Source organism: Hyposmocoma kahamanoa, unplaced genomic scaffold (assembly GCF_003589595.1).
Source record: "Hyposmocoma kahamanoa isolate Upper Pololo Valley unplaced genomic scaffold, ASM358959v1 62, whole genome shotgun sequence".
Classification (NCBI taxonomy): Eukaryota; Metazoa; Arthropoda; class Insecta; order Lepidoptera; family Cosmopterigidae; genus Hyposmocoma; species Hyposmocoma kahamanoa.
Genome location: NW_020653850.1, coordinates 3,957,945 through 3,981,788, shown reverse-complemented (window position 1 = coordinate 3,981,788; position 23,844 = coordinate 3,957,945). Strand labels below are relative to the sequence as shown.

At 35.7% G+C, this 23,844-nt stretch overlaps 1 protein-coding gene across 3 annotated transcripts in view; it reads left to right on the top strand.

Moving 5' to 3' along the window:
* The first annotated feature begins 7,863 nt into the window (after positions 1-7,863).
* The window catches only part of LOC113229833 (protein TANC2), a 268,124-nt gene continuing 252,143 nt past the window's right edge, over positions 7,864-23,844 (top strand). For 2 of the 3 annotated variants that reach the window (XM_026463515.1, XM_026463517.1), the window contains exon 1: positions 7,888-8,380. In XM_026463515.1, coding sequence (XP_026319300.1) covers positions 7,903-8,380 — 478 coding nt within the window. In that variant the 5' untranslated portion in view covers positions 7,888-7,902. Of the gene's footprint in view, positions 8,381-23,844 lie in introns of all 3 variants that reach the window. The other variant, XM_026463516.1, reaches the window with a different exon arrangement.

Genomic DNA, 23,844 nt, shown 5'->3' with positions numbered 1-23,844 from the left:
TAAATAGGTTTTTTCTGGAAATTATTTGGCATATATATATTTTTAAGCCTAAAAAAATAAATTACGTAGATACGCTTTTATGTGATACCTATCAAGAGACGAATCAGTAGCAGAAAAGCTCCTTGTGAAAACGTTAATCCAGGGAAGTACTGCCACTTTACCTATTTCTGTCGCCAAAGCAGTATTTGTGAGCATTACTGCGTTCCGGTTCAGAAGAGAGGTGCTGGTGAAATTACAGGCACACGGAACTTGTCAACTTATGTCTCGGGGAGACGGGCGCAATGGCAGTGCCCCCTCAGATCTTTGCGATTTAAAGCTCTGAGTGGCAGTGCATCTGTAGTGTATGCACATAATTATGCCATAGACATTAGGCTATATAAGTTACACTGCGGCCCGCCATTCCTGCACAACGACACTAGACAGTGGTGTGAGCGAAAGTATCGCACGTGTACTTAAAGTAAACACATGTTGTTTCATTGAGCTATCCCTGTACCAAATAGCATAAACGCCAAAGCATCTGTTATGTACAGGCGTGTAGCTTACCACCAGGCGCACGACTTGTTCGTCCCGTCACAAAGGTATCATAAAAAAAATTGGTCATTATTACGGTACAACCACAATAATATCTTTAGGACATACCATATTCATACACCCCATCTTATGCACTAAAACTAATATGTATAGAAATTACAAAGAGTTCATTTGTTAGATAGAAACTCAGAACTAAGAGGAAGAAATCTACAGGATGTATTAGGAAAATTGCCAATCGATCGACTGAAGTTAGCAGGGGCAAGGCGGGGTCTATTCCGGGTATATGGACACCTTGTATAATTAATTAATGTTAGGTTAGATAACAGATGTGTAATCAGGTATTTGTGGACCTTGAAGTAATTTAGTTTTCAATTGTATCGACAAATCTATATCATTTAAACATTTTCTTTCGTCATACATCGTAAACTGGATGGAGAAAATATGAAATAAAGAAGTTTTCGAAAGAACATAAAAATCCTAGTTAATTCCAAATCAGTCCCTAGTCATTTGAAACTTCTATTAAAGTAAATTCATCACAAACACGACATTTAGGGTCAATATTATCAATAGCCTAATCGGATGTCGGGGAAAATATATTTAAATTGTGGTAAATATAAAACCACTAAAAAAAAAATTGAGTTGAAAACCCTAAAAAATCTTGTTTTCGTTTGTTGATTTTTTCTTTATTTCTCCGCAGATATACAATTTATACTTAGACCTAAGACCTTGCCAACCTGGGTATCAGGTTTTTGGCAAGACGACGCTCTTTTAAATTACATATATGTATATCTAAACCATTTAAACCATTTATTTACCACGCACAGTAAAACGTACAGAACATAATAATATAACAATATCGTGGGAACAACAACAGTGCGTGGAAGGAACAGGTTCAGTATAATCCTTGTGGCTATATGCCTCGCGGTACTGATTTTCAACCTGACCTTGTTGACACATCGTTTTTCAACATAATCCAATTCAACGATACCATCGCCACGATAAACATCGAATACTAATAATTATATCGGTTGAATTCATTAGTAACATTTGATAGATTAATTTTTTAAAAATGGTATGACTATGACTATGTACGACTAATTTACAATAATAATATTATTAAAATATATATATAAACCAGACAATATTCTCAGTTACACTTACGCTGGCTCGCTGTCTGCTCTGTCTCTAAACTAATAAGAAGGAACAGTTAACTTCACATAAATTAAAATAACATTCTTCCCGTTTTGCTCATACGAAGTTGTCCCGTTACAAGTAGTTACATTACTTTTTGTCGCTCTAATAATTTTCTTATCGTGTGCGTCTTAACTAAGTGTTGGGAACTATATATCTATGCTAGTTAATTCTTTATTAATTGAGTTAGATTAAATACTAGCTAATTTTCTAAAGTAAAACTGTCTTTGCTAAATAATACTATCTCTAATCACAATAAATGTACATTTCATCCTTAGCAACATATTTTTTCAATACCTTTTTTCTAACTTTAGTAGGTAGTTTCCCTGAACCAGTCTGTTTTATTGTATATTTTTGGTAATTACATATTTATCAGTTCGTTATCCATTACATTTATTTAATTTCCTTTCTCTAACTCTTTTTGTGTTATACCTGTTATATACCAATACTAATTTATTCTACACCAAATTTGGCTAGAGTATAGTAGTATACATTTTGCGTGTGCCTGGTTGTACCTGGTTCCTATTATACCGGCTCCTGCATGAAATTTACCAGCCGCTAGACGCTGCACTGTCGAAGTTTTCCGGTTCCTTTCAAAGTAGCTAGCAGCGCAGTCACGCTTTCATTTTCAAAAGCCCGTAAGCAGTTGTCTCTTTAGCTCCCATGCGGGTTCTGCATAGATGAGTTTCTCCAACGTCGTGTATACTCATGGACGTACTTGGAAGAATGCTAATATAATATTAAATTACCATAGGGTGTTGGCACTATTGACCGGATGGCACTAGTAATCGACATTTTAAGGAAATGTGTCTTTAAATTTCAAAGAACTTTTTTGTTTTTAAACATATATCAATTTTATTACGATAAACTTGATTATTATTAAAAAAAAACTAAAAATAGATGAGAGAATTTCTATAAATGTCCAGTAATGTTCCAAATTTGCGACATAAATAACGTCCATGAGCGTGTATACAATATTTCCATCTATAAGTATAAGGAATATTTCTTAGCAGTCGATTTTTGTATTAATATGTAGGTATAACAAACTAGTAGAGTAATTTCACAAAAAATGAATATCATTGTAGTAAAACATCATAACAATTATTATAATCAATAGTACAATACTTTATATAAAGCGACGGCGACGTCTCTTGTCAACCTCTGGTAGCTGTAAGGGTATCTGGTTGAGTAAAGAAGTAATATTTTATAGCAATGCCGAGTAACCTAAGTAATAGATACGATATTATACTACTTTCTCTAAAAGTAGACTAAAATAATGGAACAACCGTATTTAATAGCTCTCTTTTACAAAACGGTTAAGGCCTTGTACATGTTATGTAACATTTTGAGGTATTATTTAATAAAACAATTTAAATTTTAATAATTTCTCAAATATAGTGACGTTATTTTGATCAAAAACACAGTGACGCGTTTAAGGAGACTTTATAAAGCAAAAATATTATGTTCTTTTTTTGAAACTGTAGCAAGTACCATAGACAATAGTATTTTATTTTAGAACACCGAAACTAAAACAGCGCCTTTGTGATATGGTCTAAGAAATTACATTTGGCAGATTAAAGTCCAGGAGTAGAAAAACACTTGCATAGATTTCTTACAGGTGGCGCCACGACAAAACAGTCGTAAAACCAAAAATAAACATCAGTAACAAACGCATAGAAAGATCTTTGTAATAATAATTATACTTTGTTTGAAATGTAATCTATATAAGTAACATTTAGATTAGATAGTTCATCGAAGAACAAAATTAATCTACAGTCCTGCTCCTTTTAATTGTTCAACTCTAAATTAGACCCTGTACGTTCGTATAATAATAATAAGAGCTCGAGCGTGGAATAGAATAGAGAACAAAAGATCTGTGTTATCGATATTGTATTATACACAGTTTAGCTTGTTGTATAGCAGTGCTGATATTATCTACTTTAATTAAATTTTGTTTACACCTTTATTAATAAATTAATGCCATTTCCATTGCCTACCTTTATTTGAGTGTTTTTGACAAAACGTTTACCTCGTAATAGATCCCGAATACAATCCTAAGAGCTGCTCCACCTTTTTTTTTACGCGCTGAAATCCATCATGGATACCTTCCGTCTGGGGCTACAGACGAAAGGTTATGTGAGACTCATAAAACCCCGCGGCACCCGTCTCCGCACCATGCACTGGGTCTTGGGGGCGCCAAAGCATTCTTCCGAGACCCAGCGATGCCTACTCGTTTCCTGGCTCACCTCGCAACCAACCAAGGAAGGAGAGGAGCTATTTCTACCTTCATAGCCTACTGCGCCCGCGCCCGCGGGTGCACGCGACACCAACTCGAGCCACATGTAGACAACGAACATGTATCCCCACGATCGTCGTCGTGGCTCCCTATGGCGGAAGGTGGCGACCAACGTCTCGCCGCCTTCTCCCTATCCTCCGGCGCCGGATGTCGACAGTGGCCGTAGCCTTTCTGTCTCTCTCCGCCGCCTCCTTCTGCGATAGGGCGGTTACGCAGAAGGTGGAAATTCTAAGGGATAACGGAATCGAACCCGCGTCTCCTGCGCGAACGTCGACCGCTTCGTGGCTGTGCCACCACTTCACACAAGTGCTGCTCCACCTTTTTTTTTACCCGGACAAATGCGATACGCATACCGCGCGCTCGGGGGAGGCGCGGGGTTATGTGGGACTATCCTCTCTAAGACGAGAGGCCTACCAACTAAAACTCCGGGGGTGTTCCTCCACGCACCTTGTGGTGGGAACACATTCTTCCGCAAACCCACCGGTGCCGTCCGTTTGCACGGAGTCCAGGGTGGGAATAGTTCACCCTGTTCTCCTAGTCGCAGGGGACTGCCTGGAACACTTGGCAGCCCGCTACCGTCGCCAGGGTCCTTTATGTTCGAGCGGCAGGATTCCCCAGTCCTGACGCTCGAGGACTCCTACTAGGGGCGGAAGCAGGTGGGCATAAGCCCGCCTTCTTCGCCCCGTTCTCCTCCTGCGGATCGGAGCCGAGAGTGGATCGTCGATAAATTCTCTATCATATAAATATAAGGAATATTTTAATGACATACCTAACTTATGTTGGAAGAAATAAAATTTTCATTACAAAATTGAGGTTATTTCTTCACGCCAACCACATTTCACACAATGATTTCACTGTATTCTATTGATAGACGGCACAATACACATACGCAACATTGAAGTACAGTAGTTTACGAGCTCATTTCAATTGTTTTTATTAATCCAGAACATGGAATTATTTCACAATGTTTATTTATTTGTCAACAAATATATATATATATAATATTATGTATATAGAATATATATATATATATTCCCCTAATTGTGGGGAATTTCAATTAGATTGGGAATTTTGTGGGGATTGGCGCTATATGAGGAAAATGTGGGAATTGTAACATGTTATCATTTTGTTTAATCTATCAATTGCTGATGCATCGCTAGTTTGATCGTTACTGTTAGAAACACTGTGATGGACTATATCGACGTGTTTTTCAATATCGCAGATCCCTTGTATTATTAACAAGCAGCTTAAGTAGAATTATTTTTAGAGCACTTGGTTCTGAATTGTAAAATTACCAGTCGGTGTGTTTTGAGTTAGCGATTCTTTCTCCCGTTTAGGCCGGTCCCCGGTATGAAGCAAAACGAAATCAGCTATTGATAAACAAAGCCGAGCAGTTGGTACTTCCACACCACAGCTTACCACTCATCAACTTTAAATATTAAATATAGGTCGAAACTCATTGATTATTTCTAAAGTTAACATAGTGTCACCAAATGCACAACAAATAATCAATTTACTTAATTTTGTAAGGCAAAGAAAAATAATTTTTTTTTCAAAGACTGATTACAGATTAATGTTGAATCTAATTAAAATAAATAAACGATTTATCGGTCATCTAATTTTATAATTAGTTCTACATTTTACATTCACAGCCAACGTAATAGATTATTACATTTTGAGTTTCTTAATTCTTTATTATATTTTAAATGATGTATTTCTAATAAATAATGAAAACTCGAGATGTGGGGAATTTGTGGGGAATATGAACTTTGCTCTCCCCAAATTTCGGGATTTTAACCGTGACTTTTGGGGATTTTGAACAATTGGCATTGGCAACGCTGATTGTAACGAATGATGTGACTTAATAATCCAAGGTTCACCACCTCCACCAGATCTTTTAATATTCTTTACTTTATCCATTTTGCATGAACTCTTACAACGTCCAGTAGAGTAAAAACTCTAATTGTAGTATTTTTTTAAATAAAATCTACTGAAGACGCGCTATAACGTGTTTGTCATAATTACAAACACTATACAATGTCTATAAATTAAATAAATCTAGAATGAACTTAAGAACACTAGTTCTTAGAGTATTAATAGACTTTACTGGATGTGTATAGAACAATTTTACTAAAAATAATCAGTTGTTCTATAGATGAACTTAAAATAAGGACTATAAGAGTAAATCTTAAGAGAGATTACACTTAATAAGTTGTTCTTAATAATTAAAGGTTTTAAAATTTTGACTTGAATGAAATAAGTCTATACGTACAATTTCTTTTTTCTAAAACCATTTATAAAGAACTATTATCTAAACCTATACCATATAAGACTGTTTATAGATATAACAGTTTTTAAGGCGTATAAAGTGTGCTCCTTGGGTTAAATACCTATAGCTGTAGTACGACCTAAAATTTAGCCATAGAGCACGCTATAACTGTCTTATAGTCCGAATTAGGCCCCGACGTTAGCACTTAGAGCGTTAATTTAGCTCTATACACCTTGACCAGCGATATCCCAACAATTTCAACCCATCAAAAAAATTTTTTTTGGCAAATTGAAAAATAAGCATCGGTTTCAGCATAATTTCCTCGTTTGATGCAAATCAGTAAAAAATGCGATAAAAAAGTCAAATAGAGCCAAATCTGGTGAATATGGGGGTTGTAGCAATAGTTAATATCATAAATTCGACAAGTTTTATTGCAGATGAGAAACGGAATTCTGAAATTCCGTTTTCTCCATCTTCAAAAACTATAATCGTGTATACGTAACTCAGTTAAAAAAGTAACATTAGTTGCAAGGAGTTCTAAATTAAGAAATAAAAATAACGTCCGAAAAAAGTTTTTATTTAATCTTAAAGTCACGTATAACGTGTTTTATACAAAAAATTTTAATTTTTGTTTAAATTTAGTTTAGTTGTATTTCAATCAGCTGTTTTTAAAAATGCCTTAATTTTCTCTTTTAATTTAGTAGAAAGAAATACAAAATATTATTACTGGAATCAAAGGGCGTAACTAATTTAAATGTGACTTTTAGTACTTGACTCTTGCATAGGACTAACTAAAGGACACAATTGCTAATTTTGTGTTGCTTGTAATATAATTTAACTACATAATAAGGGCACAGTTCCGTGCATTACTTAGTAAAATTATTTAATATTAGTGCTTTTAACACAAAGGTCACATATGACTTTTTATGGTAGAAAATCTGATTATTGATATCAGTTGTGTAGTTTATTTAACAATTATTGAGATATATTTCTCCAGAAAAAAATTAGGTAGATTGGTCTTTTCCTGATTCCGAAATTCCTGATGAAGAAAATGTTAGTTGTGACCTTTTCTTCCGAAGGCAGTATTTTTAAATTTTGTATGTTAAGGATTTTTTTCAAATAAACATTAAAAAAAAAGGCTAGGGTAGACTCGAATATAACTTAATGAATTGAAATTCAGTTAGTTATTTTCGAATATAACTATAACTCTAAGCTACCCACATATACAGGCATAACAACACCCTGTTTTTAGTCTAGGTTAAATAATATGTAGAATATTTTTTGTAATATTATTATAAATTTTGTAAACTATTTACGTCTTACCGCCATCTAGTGATTCTCGCGTGAACTAGAAGAAGCTTAGACACGAGTTTTATACGTTGCTCATGAAGCCAGACGGTCGCAGTTTTATATCATTGTAATTCCGCAGTATGTCACTAGATGGCGCGCACCTTAATTTTGTAATATTATGTTTTAAACTACAAAATAATTTAATTGCGTATTTATCCTTTGTTCCAGATCACACAACACAACGAGAACGAAGAACATTGAACGAATAATTCCACATTTTAGTCAACTATAAAGTTCCTAAAGCATAGCATAGTTTACTCTAAAAATGTCTTTCTATAGTTCAAACGAATTCCTCCATAGCGCTGGCGTCAGTCGCCATATGCAAGCTACTGGTGAAACTCCCTCACAAAAAACTAGTATGAAAAGACGATCTTGTGAAGTACCTCTAGGAGACATATCTTCGAACAATTTCAAAGTATCATTAGGAGACCTAAACGATATTTCAAATTACGACTGTCGGTCACTGCGTTCAGTCAAATCTGAAGACTGCAGATCTTTAAGATACTACAGACCTATAGATAGTAGAAGTGTTAAGAACTTCAGATCGTCTTTGGCAGATATTTCTGCTGTGTCCACCTTTTCATTATCAAGACCTCCAAGCTACGATCAGTTGTCTCGACGTTCGATTATTGAAGGTCCTGAAGGGCAAGGTATCACATCAAGTATAGAGGGTGTTCTGTGGTCTGATGAAGAGGAGAATGAATATTTCTATCACGAGAACGTTACTTCAGCTTGGAATGAAGGTAAGTGAACTTATTTCCTCTAACTTAGACCTTCTCTCTTTATAATTTTAAGAGCTATTATTCTTGGCGGTGTAGTATTTGCCATAAGTCACGTGCAAAGCTTTTACTTTAACATGGTCAGAGGTCTATTCAATAACCAAAATTTTCGTATTTAATTATTTTTAAACAAGGAATTCAGATAGTCAGCTTTAAGTTTAAGTATATAATATCTACGGCCCCACCGAAGACGTGTGTTACCAAAACTTTACAGGAAAGACAAAAAGAGTATTAACTTTATTAATTCTGCACGTGGTGGATTTATTTTAAAGAAATTTATGTTTTTACGTTGTAAATGAATTTTTAACTTACAAGAAAATATGAGAAAACAATAAATTATCACCGCAGTTTTAAATAACTTTTCTACTCCTGTAGTTTAATTTGTCAATTATAATTTCACAAACCATGTCATAAAAACGCTGTTTTTAGTTTTAATTCTATTGTCTATGGCACAGTTTCCAAAAAAGAACATGTTGTTTTGCTAATTACAAGAGTCTCCATAAACACGTCACTGAGTTCCTGAACAGAACAACGGTCACGACATTTGTGAAATTATTATAATTCAAATTATTTTATTAAACAATATTTCAAAATGTTACACAACAGGAACAAAGGCCATAAAGGTTACCATTCAACAAAAAATAACTAATTAAAAACAATATGAAATATCAAATATGACGCTCTACCTTCTGCCTTTCTTTATGATATAAAATGACGGGACGGACAAGCCGTGTGGATGGTTGTACGCGACACGCCTGTCCATAACAGTTGCAATACCACTGTCACTGCGCCAAGTCAAGTTAACAAGCCCCACGTGACTGTAATTTCACCAGCACCCTGTAGCCTTCAAAACCGGAAAGCAGTAATGCTCACATTTCTACTTGGCGGCAAAAATAGGTAAGGTGGCAGCACTTCCCTGGACGAACTCTTTCACAAGGAGCTCTACTGCTACTAAAATCCTCCTGATTGGTTAAAATATAAGCGGTACTTGGCCAATCACGGACGCTTTTATTATTAAAATAGCTTATAAAATTAAAATATCGTGGCTATTATCTAGCCACTTTACAAAGCTTCGTAGCGGTAAAATACTGTTGGGGAAAAACAATAAGCGACCGACAAGCCTATCGTCACACTAAAACTTTATAATAGTGAAGTATACATAGGCTATTACAAAAAATAAATACTTATGCGTGCGTCGATATTATCACAAACTCGAATTCTTTTTTCCGAAATAACGTTTGTTCGAATTTTCATTACACCGAAAACCGAATTGTAACGAAACCGTTGTTCTTTCAGGATATAGTAGATGTTTATCGGAAAGACACGATTAGGTTCGGTTAAGTTAGGTTTAAAAGAAAAAACATTTTCCTTTAAAAATTACTTTCGAGATTAGGAAAATTCGATCAAATGTTATTTCAGGATAATGTCATTTTGTACTACTGATAGGTAACCGTTTATTATACCACTGCCACATTATAATATGTTTCCACAACGCTGTCTTCATACAAAATATCTTTCCAAATGATTCGTTGAGATCGAACCATAACATAGTTACGATTATCGATAATTATGTAAATGCAACGATTAGAAGTTTCATTGATCATTGGTCTAAATGATCCAGAGGTGAATGTACTGGATACAGTATGAGCTTGTTTTGAATTTTAATTATAATTTTGTGATGTGAAAATGTTTTGATGAGTAAGAGCGTTAGAGTCCAGCAATTAGATGTTAAAGCGACGTTTGTTAGTAAAGACTTTGGGAAATGAACGTTTTTTTGAGTCTGGTCAAAGTCGAATAATTTGTATTTCATAGGTAGGTTTGTTTTTTCAAACATGGTCACGATTGATAGTCAAGTGAAATCCGGAAGGATAGTTTCATTTCCTGTTACAGTATTACAGTGTTTAAATTAAACATCTTAGATCGAGAATACCCGAAAGAGCTAAACGTGGCACTACCACGAATTTTTGTCATACAAGTCCGCAGAAGATGTATAATAACCTTTAGTGTAAAGTTTTTGTTTCACAATAGTTTTAAACCTCCTAAATGGCAAATTTTAAATATCAATCGAAATCTTATTACAGAAGCGTATACATTCCCCCTTAAGTGAATTTGAAACTTTATGAAGACGACTGTCAATAACAGCTAGTTTATTTTTATTCGTCGTATTAATGTTATGTCTATCACTATTTTTCATAAAAAAATTAATATTTTTCTTAACATAAATAACATTTTCATAAATGTACTGTGACGTTAGTGTAAGAATGTAACTGTAACTTTAAACTTATCTCTCTGGTTTAAAGATTCCACGGTCGATTGGTCGGTAACTTTTTTAACGCTCTAATAGAATTCCAAATTTCACATGTACATCAATTTTGTTTAATTTATTTCGTATTATTCTTACACACAACGACTGATGGCAGTCAGTTACACATATAGTTCTAGTTCCTATGTGTGGTATATATAGTAAAGGAAAGAATCGCTTATATATTTTAAGAAGCATCAGAGGTCCTTGTTATAGATTTCGTCCAGGGAAGTACTGCTACCTTACTTATTCCAGCCGCCAAGCAGTAATGTCAGCATTACTGTGTTCCGGTTTTGGAGGGCAAAGGTGCTGGTGAAATTACAGGTACATGAGACTTGTCAACGTATGTCTCAGGATGACAAGCGTAGTGGCAGTGCCCCTCCGATCTTTGCGATTTAAAGTTCTGTCAGTTTAAATATAATTCTTCGACCTCGATTTGACAAACAGTGCTCATGTGTATATTGATAACCGATGTCCAACTATTAAACGGAGTTGTATTTACGAATTTCAACGGTACAAGAATACTAAACCTACTAACCAAAGAAGTCGTCATATAGTAGTTAATGATTATAAGACTACTAAATTCCTCCACCTTAAACAGTTGCAACAAAGTTACGACCACGTTGCAACTTATACAGTTTCAAAAGCATAAAGCACTTTACTTAAGGTGTTACATCCTCTATAAATGGTAATAAAATATGCTTATGGTAACCGTTATTTATTATTACACTATGCAGAAGGTGCATAATTTGTAAAGCTTTAAAATGCTGTACTGTAGGCTTAGCATTCAGAGCTTGAAATTGCAAAGATCTGTCACCTTGGGACATAAACTTAACAAGTGTAGTTTCGCCTGCATCCTTCAACACTTCAAAATGGGAACTCAATAATGCTCACATGTCTACTTGACCGCAAATTTTCTTTTTAAATTTCTAAATAAATTAAGAAAAATAAATTGCTATGATTGCAATAGTTATGTTGCTTTGCTATACATTTCTATTTGTACTATTATGTTGTATGATTGTATTATATTAATTCTGCCTTCAAGGTAGGTTAAGTTATCACCATAGTAATTTTTAGGTCTTTATTGAATGTCGCGGATGTTACACTACCATGATATCCAATTATTTTTTCACTCCACTAGTTTGTAATAATTATTAATACAATGATCGAACACTAAGAAAAAATTCCTACGATCCGGCTGGATTAAAAACCAACATCTTCCGGCAAACCTTGCTAGACTCTATATCAACTAAGCCACGGAACGAACTAGCGGACTTTACGAATTTGTCTGTGTGCTTGTTGTAGATCTTTGTTTTAGGTTTTTAACGACTTTTTTGCGTACGTAGCACCATCTATGATAAATCTATTAAATTATATATTACCATAGTGTTATATTGTATATTGGTGTATTGTTTGTAAAAAGAAAAATATTTTTTTATAAAAAAGTATATAATTGAAGTAAATACTCTTGTTACAAATTATTACTCCTAAACACTAAACATCTAACTCACCAATATCACATTCTGTCAAAGACAAAATGTAGGCCGATAGCATTGCGTCTTTGATACAGTACAAATATAAACAACACTCACAAAAAAAGTTAATATGACGGCAGCTCTGCTACTACTAAACATCTCTAACATGTAGTTTTCTAATCGATGTTCTTCTAATAAAAGCGGCTGCACATGGCCCGTTTCGCGGCCCTTGAAAACGCGCCGTGGAAAAGGGCCGCCCGAGCGCGCTCATGATCGCCCGTGGCGGTCTGTTCGGATCGCCATGGTCCGTAACTTCAAACCGTGGCCGCCTGGACTCGCCCGTTTCGCAAAACTCGCCCATACAAACCGGCACGTTTGACATCACGGGCCACGAGAACGCACTATTACGAAGAAGTCCAAGGCATCGACTAAAACATTCGCAATTAGACTTCTTATAATAAATTTTTCTAATTAAGATTTTCCTCTGAGTACTGTAGTAGAATGTAAACGTCTGCAACTCAGCACCTTAATAGAAAGTCAGGGCTGTAGCAGGTTCATTACTAGATACTCGATTAGTGTTTCTCTCTGTCTATCGCTCATCCATCAAGATACAATCTCGGACGGTAGAGTATTAGCGCTGGTAATGAAAAATGCATCTTTGTAAATGAATGGATGAAAATTTATATCAATTTAAGCCGAGTAGGTACTAAACTAAGCTGTTACCGTAACCGTTGCAAGTTATGTTACCAAAATTCATAGTAAAAGTACTTGAACGTGTTTGAAAATGTTTGCATTACTTTCATAAAACGAATACGGAAATTTGTCATTTTTAGACCGTGCGACTTCTTCCCCTATCCAAGGCCTGCAAAATAGGCATTAAAATCCCCTGTCGACTTCTCTATACTTTTAAATGTATCTATTAATAATGAACTATGCAAACGGGCAAAAGAAAAACTCACACTACCAACTGCCCAATGTTTGTAATTGCGAGAAATAAAGACACCTCCATCTACTGCTTACTTTAAAAAAAAAAAGATTTTTTTTTAAATTTAACATTTGGTATACTTTTGTGCTTTTTCGTTTTCGTATTTTTGTCGAAAAATGAGTTATAGTGAGAAAAGCGATAACGGAAATACAGCAGTTGTTTTTGGTCCGCCTAATTTAAAACAAGAGATTATTAGCCATGGAAAACTTGTTGCTGGCTGTGGGCAAAGTAAGATACTTGAAAACTTATGAAACTTTATGCACTGGGGACCCACGTGAACCACATTATCAGAAGTTCAGCGCAGTACTATATATAGTACAGTAATAGAAAACCTGGAAAAACAGCAACATTTTCTTTTAGCAAATTGTCCTAACATGTCAAATATTATTTTAATGATTTTCTTTTTTCTTTATTGTACATCTTCCTCTCTTTGGTCTTTTATTGTTTCCTCACATTATTTGAGAAAAATACTATAAATGCCCAGGCGGGAACGAGTATTTTTGGGAGCGCCAGCGAGGCCTTGTAACTCATACTCATTCTGCAATCCCTTACTTCCCGGCCTCTGCAATGATGTACTATTTTCTGCTCTTGTACTTTAATCTGTCAATTATAATTTTATAAACCACATCATGAAGGCGCTATTTTTAGGCCTGAATCAAAATTTTATTGTCTACGGCACTCGTTACTGAACTGAAAAATTTCATTATAGTTCTTTACACAGAACTATAATGAGTTTCAAGAAAAGAACGTCGTATTTTCGCTAATTAAAATATTAAATAATAATGACGCTACTCAAGCGCTCTACTGCCTCCTGATTGATAAAGCTCATGCAACCGGGCCATAACTCTTTATAAAAAAAAATATCGTTTAAAACGGCCACTTTTATTCTATCTCTTTAGTTTGTTCTTTGGCTTTCGTTTAAATATATAACGGACACACTCAACATAGCCCCACACTAGGTACTAGACACCTCTTTCTCCAACACCTACAACTTGAGCCTTCGAAGTCCTTAAATATTTTTTTTATGATACCAAGTCACAGGAACAACAAGTCGTGAGCCCAGTGTCGAGCGACACGCCTGTCCATAGCAGCTGCAGTGTCACTCAGAGCTTTGAATCGCAAAGACCTGCGGGACACTGCCACTGCGCCTGTCACGCTAAGACATAAGTTGACAAGTCCCATGTGCTTATAACTTCACCAGCACCCTTACCCTTCAAAACCGAAACACAGTAATGCCTTAGGAATCACATTCCTACTTGGCAGCAGAAATAGGTAAGGTGGCAGTTCTTCCCTGGACGAACTCTTTCACAAAGAGGTTTAGTGCTACTAAAATCTATACAAAGACATGTAGTTTCTAAAGCATTCAAGACCTTAAAACTTCGATGTCGTTAATACGATATACGAGTAAAAATTTATTAATAAAAACTAAACGCTTCTTGATAAAAAGTCATATAATAGAAATACCTTGTATAATATACGGCAGTTTCAATACAACACCTGGTTGAATTGACCGCAAAATCATGGTATCCGGTAACTATGTTACCCCTTACCATTGGCCAGTATTAAAAGCGTAATTATTTTGACAAAATTGTAATTAATGTAATACCTTTAAAATGTTCGCGGAGGCGTTTTTATTTTGTTGCGTTATCGATCATAATTTTTGTTTTTTTTTTATTTATTTATTTAATTTCACTTAAAAAACTAAATAAATTTTCAAATTCTGATGATGAGTTCCCACGTAAAAAAATCCCACAAATAATTACGTAAGTTTATTATGATGTCGATAAAACGTCAGTTTAATACACTCTAGCCACCCTGCATGCCTACAAGATGCCTCTTCACGTCATCTGCCTGTCATGTATAAAAAAACTATTCACCCAAAAATAATGAAAAAGTACTGGCTTAAACATAACAATTCCTTTAAGAAAAATAATTTTTCAATCGGTCCTCTAGTTCGTAAGTACTTTTAAACTTTCGCATTGCATTGTACCAACATTTGGAATTGGGAATAAACGCATATACATACGAATAGGTATTTTTCACACCTACCTAGTTTCCCGACGTTTCGTTGCACTGGCCGTGATCACGGGCTGAAACCTGGCCGAAACGTCGGAAAAATACTTATTCGTAAACGCGTTTATTCCCGTTTCCAAATGTTCGAAACAAAGTTATTGAAATTAACATTGGTCAAAGTGATAATGTAACTTGTTTTCATATCAGCAACAATGATTGCAGCATCAATAGTAAGCAACGCATTAAATCACGTTATGGTTGTCTCAATTAAGAAATTGCCAAACAAGACTTGATTAGAATTAATTTTGTTTCAGTATAGTTTTTCTGTAGTATACAATAATAATGACACACATACTCATAGTCCCGCACTAGGGAAACCCTGTATCGCGATGCCATGGACACTCACCTATACAACCTCAAATTACACCCAAACGAGACGAGAGAAATAAATGTAGGCCATATTTTTATTTTTAGTTTTATTTTGATTTAGGTCAAATATTTTTCCCGGCTCGGGAATCGAACCTGAGACCTCTGCGTGGCAGTCCAGTATGGTAGCCGTTCGGCCAAGGAAGCTGTCTATTTATGTACAGTGCATCGACAGAATGCTTTATGTAAAGTGTGTTTCTAAAAAAAATTTGACCGGTAGTAGGGTGTTTGTCCGCACACCTATTTCTACCGCAAAGCAGTTCTACGGTTCGAGAATATAACGTAAAGAGAGGGACAGACCAATTAAAGTGATGGTATCGAAGTTGTAGGTTTTGATGCGCGTCATAAGTAGACGCGTAGAAACTCATAGCATGATATTTTCATATTTGCCTTTTAGAAATAAAATTCACTCTCTTACTGTAAAATAAGCTCATAGTCTCCGGACGAATTTGTTTTGGAACACGGGTGAGAAAAATTAATTGAAATATATCTAATAACAATCAAATGAAACTGATTTTAACTTAAAAAGTAACATTTTTAAAAATTTTGTGATTTTTTATCATGCGAAGTCAGTCGTGTTTCGGGCCCCATAGTTTACTACTGGTATCTTCAGGTTTTTATTATTATTAAAAAACAAGTTCGATTCTTGTTTTTTTAATTCGTAAGACCGCTTTTTCGTGTGATTGAAATCCGTCAAAATGATTATTTTGACTCTTACTTTAAGGTAATAAAGCACATTTAATATGTCCCACAGTATAACGCGTGTGTAAAACTAATTATAACATATCGAGTTCTTATGTTTTCGCGATTGTTACACATAGGAAATGAAACTATTTTTCCGGATTTAAATCGCGTATATTTGCGATTTTGCGTTTCGGGCCCTTTACAGGTCCCATGGTCGAAACGTGGTGGTGGAAACGTCGTCGGTTTGTTTGAAAAAACAAATATACGCCATTTAAATCCGGAAAAATAGTTTCATTTCCTATAATTATAACTTTTTATTTAAAAAAAACCGACTTCAAAAGTTTGCTTGTCGGTTTTGTTACTGGAATTTTTACGGAAAATGCGCTAAACAGGATTCATCCCCTACATTGCCAACCTTAGAGTTGGAATATTTTCTTCTAATTTAAATGGGACCAATACTGAGAGACCCTTTTTCCAACGAAAAAAGAATCATTAAAATCGGTTTTTTGAAGTCTCTTAAAAATACTTACTAAATATTACAAATTGCAAATGGTGGCTTTATTTATCATCATGTAAACCGTCTGACGACTGGTTTCAATAACATGTAAAAACTAAGGCTTCACGCAGATGCCGTAAGTATAGTTTCAATGGTAGAGGTTTTCCCTGAACGACATAGAAAACCGTAATTGGCGCAGTCTGACCGCCGCTACGTAGCTTGATAGATAAATCAGCGCTATCATTCAAAGATAATTGAGCGTTTAACTTAATAGTTTTACCAAGATTGGCTGTTTATGTGAATCGTCGTTGGGGACATGGGACCTTCTGGGTTATTTATAATTTCGTCCGCTTTATCACGAATAAATGTACTTGAACATCGTCACAGAAAAATGATTTTTACGTTTTACGTCTTCTTTATCAACGAATCAATGTTTTTTTTATAATAACAGGTGCCTGGACAAATAAGTCATGCCTCTGGTGGTAAGCTATACGCCCGACCATAATACTCGTAGTTGCAGCACCAGTCAGATCTATAAGGGTCGTATTCCAGAACTCTACTCAATACTCAAGTCAAGACTTGAGCATTGCAGTGAGCACTGAAAATCATACTCAAATTCTTGCCATTAGGGTCGTATTTCCAGTGCTTGAATTCATACTCAAGTCTGCTCAAATCCTAACTTGAGCATTGAGTAGAGTTCTGGAATACGACCCTCAATCTCAAAGATCTGAGGGGCATCGCCACTGCGCCTGTCACCCTCAGACATAAGTTGACAAGTCCCATGTGCCTGTAATTTCACCTCTACCCTTATTACCCTTCAAAACCGGAACCCAGTAATGCTCACATTACTGCTTGGCGGCAGAAATAACTCTTTCACAATGAGCTCTTTCTACTGCTAATAAAAGTGTAATTAATATTTTCACTGAGAAATGGTTTTTAAAAAACTAAATTACTTGACAGCAATATACCAATCGTGTAGTCATAAATTTTTGCAGATGATTTAATGCGCCCCACAGGGCCGCACAATATCTAAGTCCATCCACAAATCCAAAAGATTTACAACTTTGACCCTTAATGCTTTAACGATTAAAAGATTGGTGACGCGTAATAAATTTAGTAGACGAGGACACATCAACTAGGTGATTAACTGTGCGATAAATTTTACATGTTCATTATAATTGTGTAATTGAACTTAAATTACCTTACTTTAGTTTAATGTTGATGTTTGTAAATATGTAAACAATCTCTCATTATGTACCGACAAAATTCATATGTGTGGTAGACTAAATCAGCACCAGCAGAAGGTGGATTTGATTCGTTATAGCTATTATCTTCAATGTAGCTATCAATGACCTTTATATCATTAAGCATTATTCTTATAACATCTACATCGAGTCGTTCATTATGATGATTAGTAACAGGAAAGCTTTTTGGGAAAGAGTTCGTCCAAGTATTGCCACTGTACCTATTTCTACTGTCAAGCAGATTATGGCGTTCTGGTTTTGAAGGGTATTAGGGTGCTGGTGAAATTATAAGCACTTGTCAGTTTACATCTGAAGGTGAGAGACGCACTATCAGTGTCTCTTAGATCTTTGTGACTTAAAGCTCTGAGGAGCAATGCAACTGCAACCTTCCTTCCTTACGTACTGAGTTCGGAGTTTCGCCAATCAAAAGGAAATTTCTAATCAAGGCAAATATGTCCAGTACCTTGTGATAGCGTCGTGTAGTATAACCACTCAATCAGAAGTGGGATTAGTGTACCCATTTTCACTTTATTTGCATAAAAACATAGTTTTATAATAGCACTAGCTAGCAACGGGCGATCTCACTTTTACAAGGCGTAATAATGTACACGTATGTGTGTATAGATTTTTCCGACGTTCTTTTTATTTCCAGATTTAAAAGTTAGACTCCATTGACTTACAAATAAATGGACGACGGGTCTAATACAAAAACCACGAAAAAAATGTCCCAAGTCAACCTATTTAAACGTAGTGACATGTAAAGGAATATGAAAAAGCTAAAACGTTGAATTTAAATTGTAATGTCATCGCAGTACTGTCTGATTTTGCTTGCTTCGCTGTCAGTCGAACAAACAAAGACTAAAGCGTGAATGACGTTCTGTATACGATTTTAACGCCCTATAAGTTCGGACACTTTTTAGCGCGGACCCAACGTCTATATAATTATAAGTCAATGTTAGGCTCTCATCATGGCAGTAAACGTTACTATCACATCTGCCTTTTCTTTGACCTCCTTGTTGTTCAATGCAAGTTGAGCACTTCATACGTTTCCGAAGGTCATGGACCTTCTTGGACGAGCAGGTTTCATCACGACGTCTTCCTTCACCGAAAAGCTCGTGGTAAATTTCAAGTTAAATTTCGCACATAAATTCCGAAGATCTTGGAAGTGCGAGTCCGGATTTGAACCATCGGCCTCTATCTACTTTGGAGGCTGTGGGTCAAACCATTAAGCTTCCACGGATTTTAATGTTTTTTTTTTCTATTTCAATGCGTAGAAAAAGTATCGGCTTTAATTATACGAAAAATCGTTCATTTAAAACGGATCAAAACGAGTTTAATACAGATAATGTGTAAGAGCTCATCCTGGGGAGTTCTACCACCTTTCCTTCTGTCATCAAACAGTAATTTCAGCATTACTGTGTTCCTGAAGGGTAAGGGTGCTGGTGAAATTACAAGCACATAGGATTTGTCAATTTATGTCTCAGGGTGACGGGCATAGTGGCATTGCCCCTCGAATATTTGCGATATAAAATAATAATGGTCTGAGTGGCATTGCAACTGTTATCACTTGATACGTGTCACTTGATATTATAAAAAAAATTGTAATGTAAATGTAAACGCTAGTATACTCCACTCCGTTTATAATATATACCTAAAATTTTATTTGAAAAATTGTATAAAAAATGCATTTTCGAAATTACTACTATTTAGTCCCATTACTTGATATCATTAAAAATATCAGTAGCTCCTTAGTTCTGAAGTATTTCGTGTAAATTTTCTACATTCAAGTGTGTTATGAATTAAGTATTTATTTCTTTACTTATTGTTAAAACCCGATCGAGGATTTCAAGTCCTGTATAGCTTCACTCCACAGTTATACAATTTCCGCGAACAACTTAATAGCGCGATTTAGAAAATTGCACAAAAGATTCAACGACATCTAGCGGCATCTTGCCTAAGCTAAATATATGTATAATGTCAATAGAAGTCTTAGCAAGTCCCTTTTAATTCTAATTAGTTAATCTCAGTCCCGTCCAACCTTAAAGGTTATCTTTTTTAAATACTTACAATTAACAAGTAACTGAGATTAATTTGAACATTTAAATAGTGACAGACTAAATGGTTGGTATCTTTTTGCATTATTGTGTTATTTATATTACGTGTGTTGCACAAAATGTAGAACACTTATTTATTTGGATAAATTGGTTACATTTTAATATCAATGGTGCATTTTATAAAGAAATATCATTGACCTTACCAATAAATGGACGTCGGGTTCGCGCTAAAAAGTGTCCGCACCTATAGGGCGTTGAAATCGCATACAGAGCGTCAATCGCGCAACAGTCTTCATTTGTTCGAGTGATAGCGAGGTTGTCAATCATGCAGTGCCATATAATATTCACTTGTAAAAATTACCACAGTAAAGTGTAAAAACAGGATTGTGTATCATATTTTTACTAAACAAATATGTTGTGTTATCATAGTTCTCATTTAAAAGTGTTATTTTGTACAGTTTTATCGTATTTAATTTATATATAAATTAATCGTAAATATAAACTACAAAAGTACACAAAATAATCAAATAGGTAACTGTCCTTTTCCTACACATTGCATGCGCAAAAAATGGAATTTTTTTATCTTCTATCCCATTACGTCAATTTCAAGGAGCTTATATAAATTTTTTAGTCATTTTCAATTGTTCGAACCACAAGCGATTGAAATATTTAAAACAAAGAAACTATAGAGTCGCCTTGATTTTAATCTTATTTAAAAAAATATTTTTTATTAATGACATTTAATTCGAGCTAACAAAATAAAATGTCAAATGTATTTTTTTTAGGAAGATTACAAAACTAAACTAAATCGGCATTCGGAATTACGGTTTACATTTAGTTGGAATATCAGTACATTTCTTATAGTACACGCTTACTTTCACATTTGTAGTAATATTTGTATATTTGTGTCTACCCAACTCTTTATTATTTCTTTAACTGAATTTGTACAAAATGCGACATAATAATTTATATAAAAATTAATTAATATTTACGATAAAGGCTACTCCATTACTCTTGTGTTCAAGTGATTTTCAGTTGAAGCTAAATATGGTGCATTTTGTTAAATTTCCAGTAGAAGCTGAATATGGTATTTTTGGGTGCTTAATTTGTTGCAAGCAAAATTAGGCAGTACTGCAATGACGTTACAATTTAAATTAAATGTTTTAGTGTTTTATATTTCGTTACATGTCACTACGTTTGTATAGGTTAACTTCGGACATTTTTTTAATGGTTTTTGTATTAGACCCGATGTCCATTTGTTGGTAGGTCAATGGGAAATATGGATACTTTTATTACTTTAAGTGAGTCATCACGCTTATAGACACAGAATTGCAATATATGACAAACTACTGGAGTAATTTCAAAAAAAAAAAAAATTGTATATCTATTCAATACAAATTTAAATACAGTTAACAACGACACCTCTAGCCAGGGCTGGTAGCTGCAAAGTTACCTAACTGGGTGCCGAAATACGTTCATAGATTTCTCGTAAATGGTGTTAGTGGTGGTGTTCAAACTTACATTAAAAGTATTTTAATTGAAAAGTCGTGATACAAAAATTTAAAAGTATGTGTTAGATAAAAATTGGTGTAAAGACAATAAGAGTGTAGATTCCACGTAATTATGATTCAAAGTGTATTCCATAGCATTTAAGTTTATTTAAAAAGAGCAATCCCTAGAGTTTCTTGCTCGTTCTTCTCAAGGAGGTCAGCGTAGTGAAGGTCAGCAGTGGCTTAAAACATGACGTTTTCAGGTGTAAAAATTTTATCTATGGAATAAAAATGATTATTTGATTTTGACTCATATCCATTGACTTACAATTATATGGACGTCGGATCCGCGCTAAAAATTGTCCGCACTTGTAAGGCGCTAAAATCGTATACAGAGCGCCAAACTCCGCTTTAGTCTTCATTTGTTCTACTGACAGCGCGATACTGCAATGACATTACAATTTAAATTTCGAATAGGTTGACTTGGGACATTTTTTTCGTGGTTTTTGTATTAGACCTGTCGTCCATTTATTTGTAAGTCAATGCTCATATCCCTTGATTAGCGACGATAGGTAAAAGGCTGCGCCGACGCCCGAACGGTTGTGTAGACGTTTGATCGGCTGCGTCGACATAAATTGGCATATTGCGGCACGTGTGGTCACCTCAAGCCGATTCCGCTTTGATAAGTATGGTGATTCCCTTATAAAACGTTGTCTGATGTATATGTATAGGTTAAAAAATATTATCACGCTAGATTTTACATTTAAATTTTAAACTCTATGCCACTTTTTTTTTTTTTTTTTTAATATATAATAGACACACGCTTGGCCACAATCTCACCTGATGTTAAGCGACGATGTGACCGACGATGGGACGCGTTTGCCTAAAAAATGCCTATTCACTCTAGCCTTGAATAGCCCCAAATTGTACTTTTCTGGAAATACAGATGCCGGTAGAGCATTCCGTTCCTTTGCCGTACGCATCAGAAAGGAGGAGGCAAAGCGCTTAGTGCGAATAGGTGGAATATCAACGACATAAGAATGGAGTGCTCCGGACCTTCTAGTCGACCGAAGGAGGAACGGTGAGGGCGGAACCAAATTGAAAAGTTCCTGCGCACACTCCCCGAAATGTATCCGATAGAAAACCGACAAGCAGGCTACTTTTCTGCGATGATCGAGATTTTGGAGCTTCGACTCCACAAGAGGATTATTGTTAATAAGTCTCTTTGCTTTACGCTCCACCGAGTCCAAGGCAGCTAACTGGTATTGGGCAGAGCCGTCCCAAAGGTGGCAGCAGTACTCCATACAGGATCGAACTTGTGCTTTATACAGATTTAAAAGCTGTTCAGGTGTGAAGTACCGCCTGACCTTGAAAAGTATGCCTAGTTTTCTGGCAGCAGTTTTTGCCAAGCACTCGATGTATCGCCCAAAGTTGAGGTTGGATGATAAGTCCAGACCAAGTAGCTCAAGGTGGTCCCTTATCGGCACGGATACACCTCGGAAAGTCGGAGTAAGGTGTCGGGGACTCCGTTTTGATGAGAAAAGACACGCCTGTGTTTTAGCCGCATTAAACCTGACCCTGTTAGCATCTCCCCAGTCGGAAGCAGCTTTCAGACTCAGGTTCAACCGGGTGACCATCGCCTCTCGCTTACACCGGATCTCTTCACTGTTGTCTCGGGCGTCTGGCACATAACTCACCGCCACTGTGCTGTCGTCTGCGTACCCAAAGATACCAGGCATCAGCAGCAGGTCGTTGATATGCAGCAAGAATAGAGTGGCGGAGAGGACAGATCCCTGAGGTACACCGGCATTTATACCATGAGGAGCAGACGAGTAACCATCTACAACTACACGGATTGACCTATCCTTCAGAAAATCGCCTATCCATGTGCAAAAGCCAACAGGAATTCCGTAAGCTGGAAGCTTGTTTAACAGGCTATCATGCCAAACCCTATCAAAGGCCTTTGATATGTCGAGAGACACGGCAAGCGATTCACCGCGTTTCTCGACAGCCTCGCTCCATAAATGTGTGGCGTACGCAAGAAGATCCCCAGTAGATCGTCCACGGCGAAAACCATATTGTCGATCACTGAGGAGATCGTTATCTTCGAGGTATCCAAGGAGACGGCTGTTCAATACACGCTCCATAGTCTTACAGAGTATGGAGGTGATTGCGATAGGTCGATAATTAGATGGGTCGGCATGGCTACCTTTCTTAGGTACAGGCTGTACATTTGCAAGCTTCCAGGATTTCGGGACT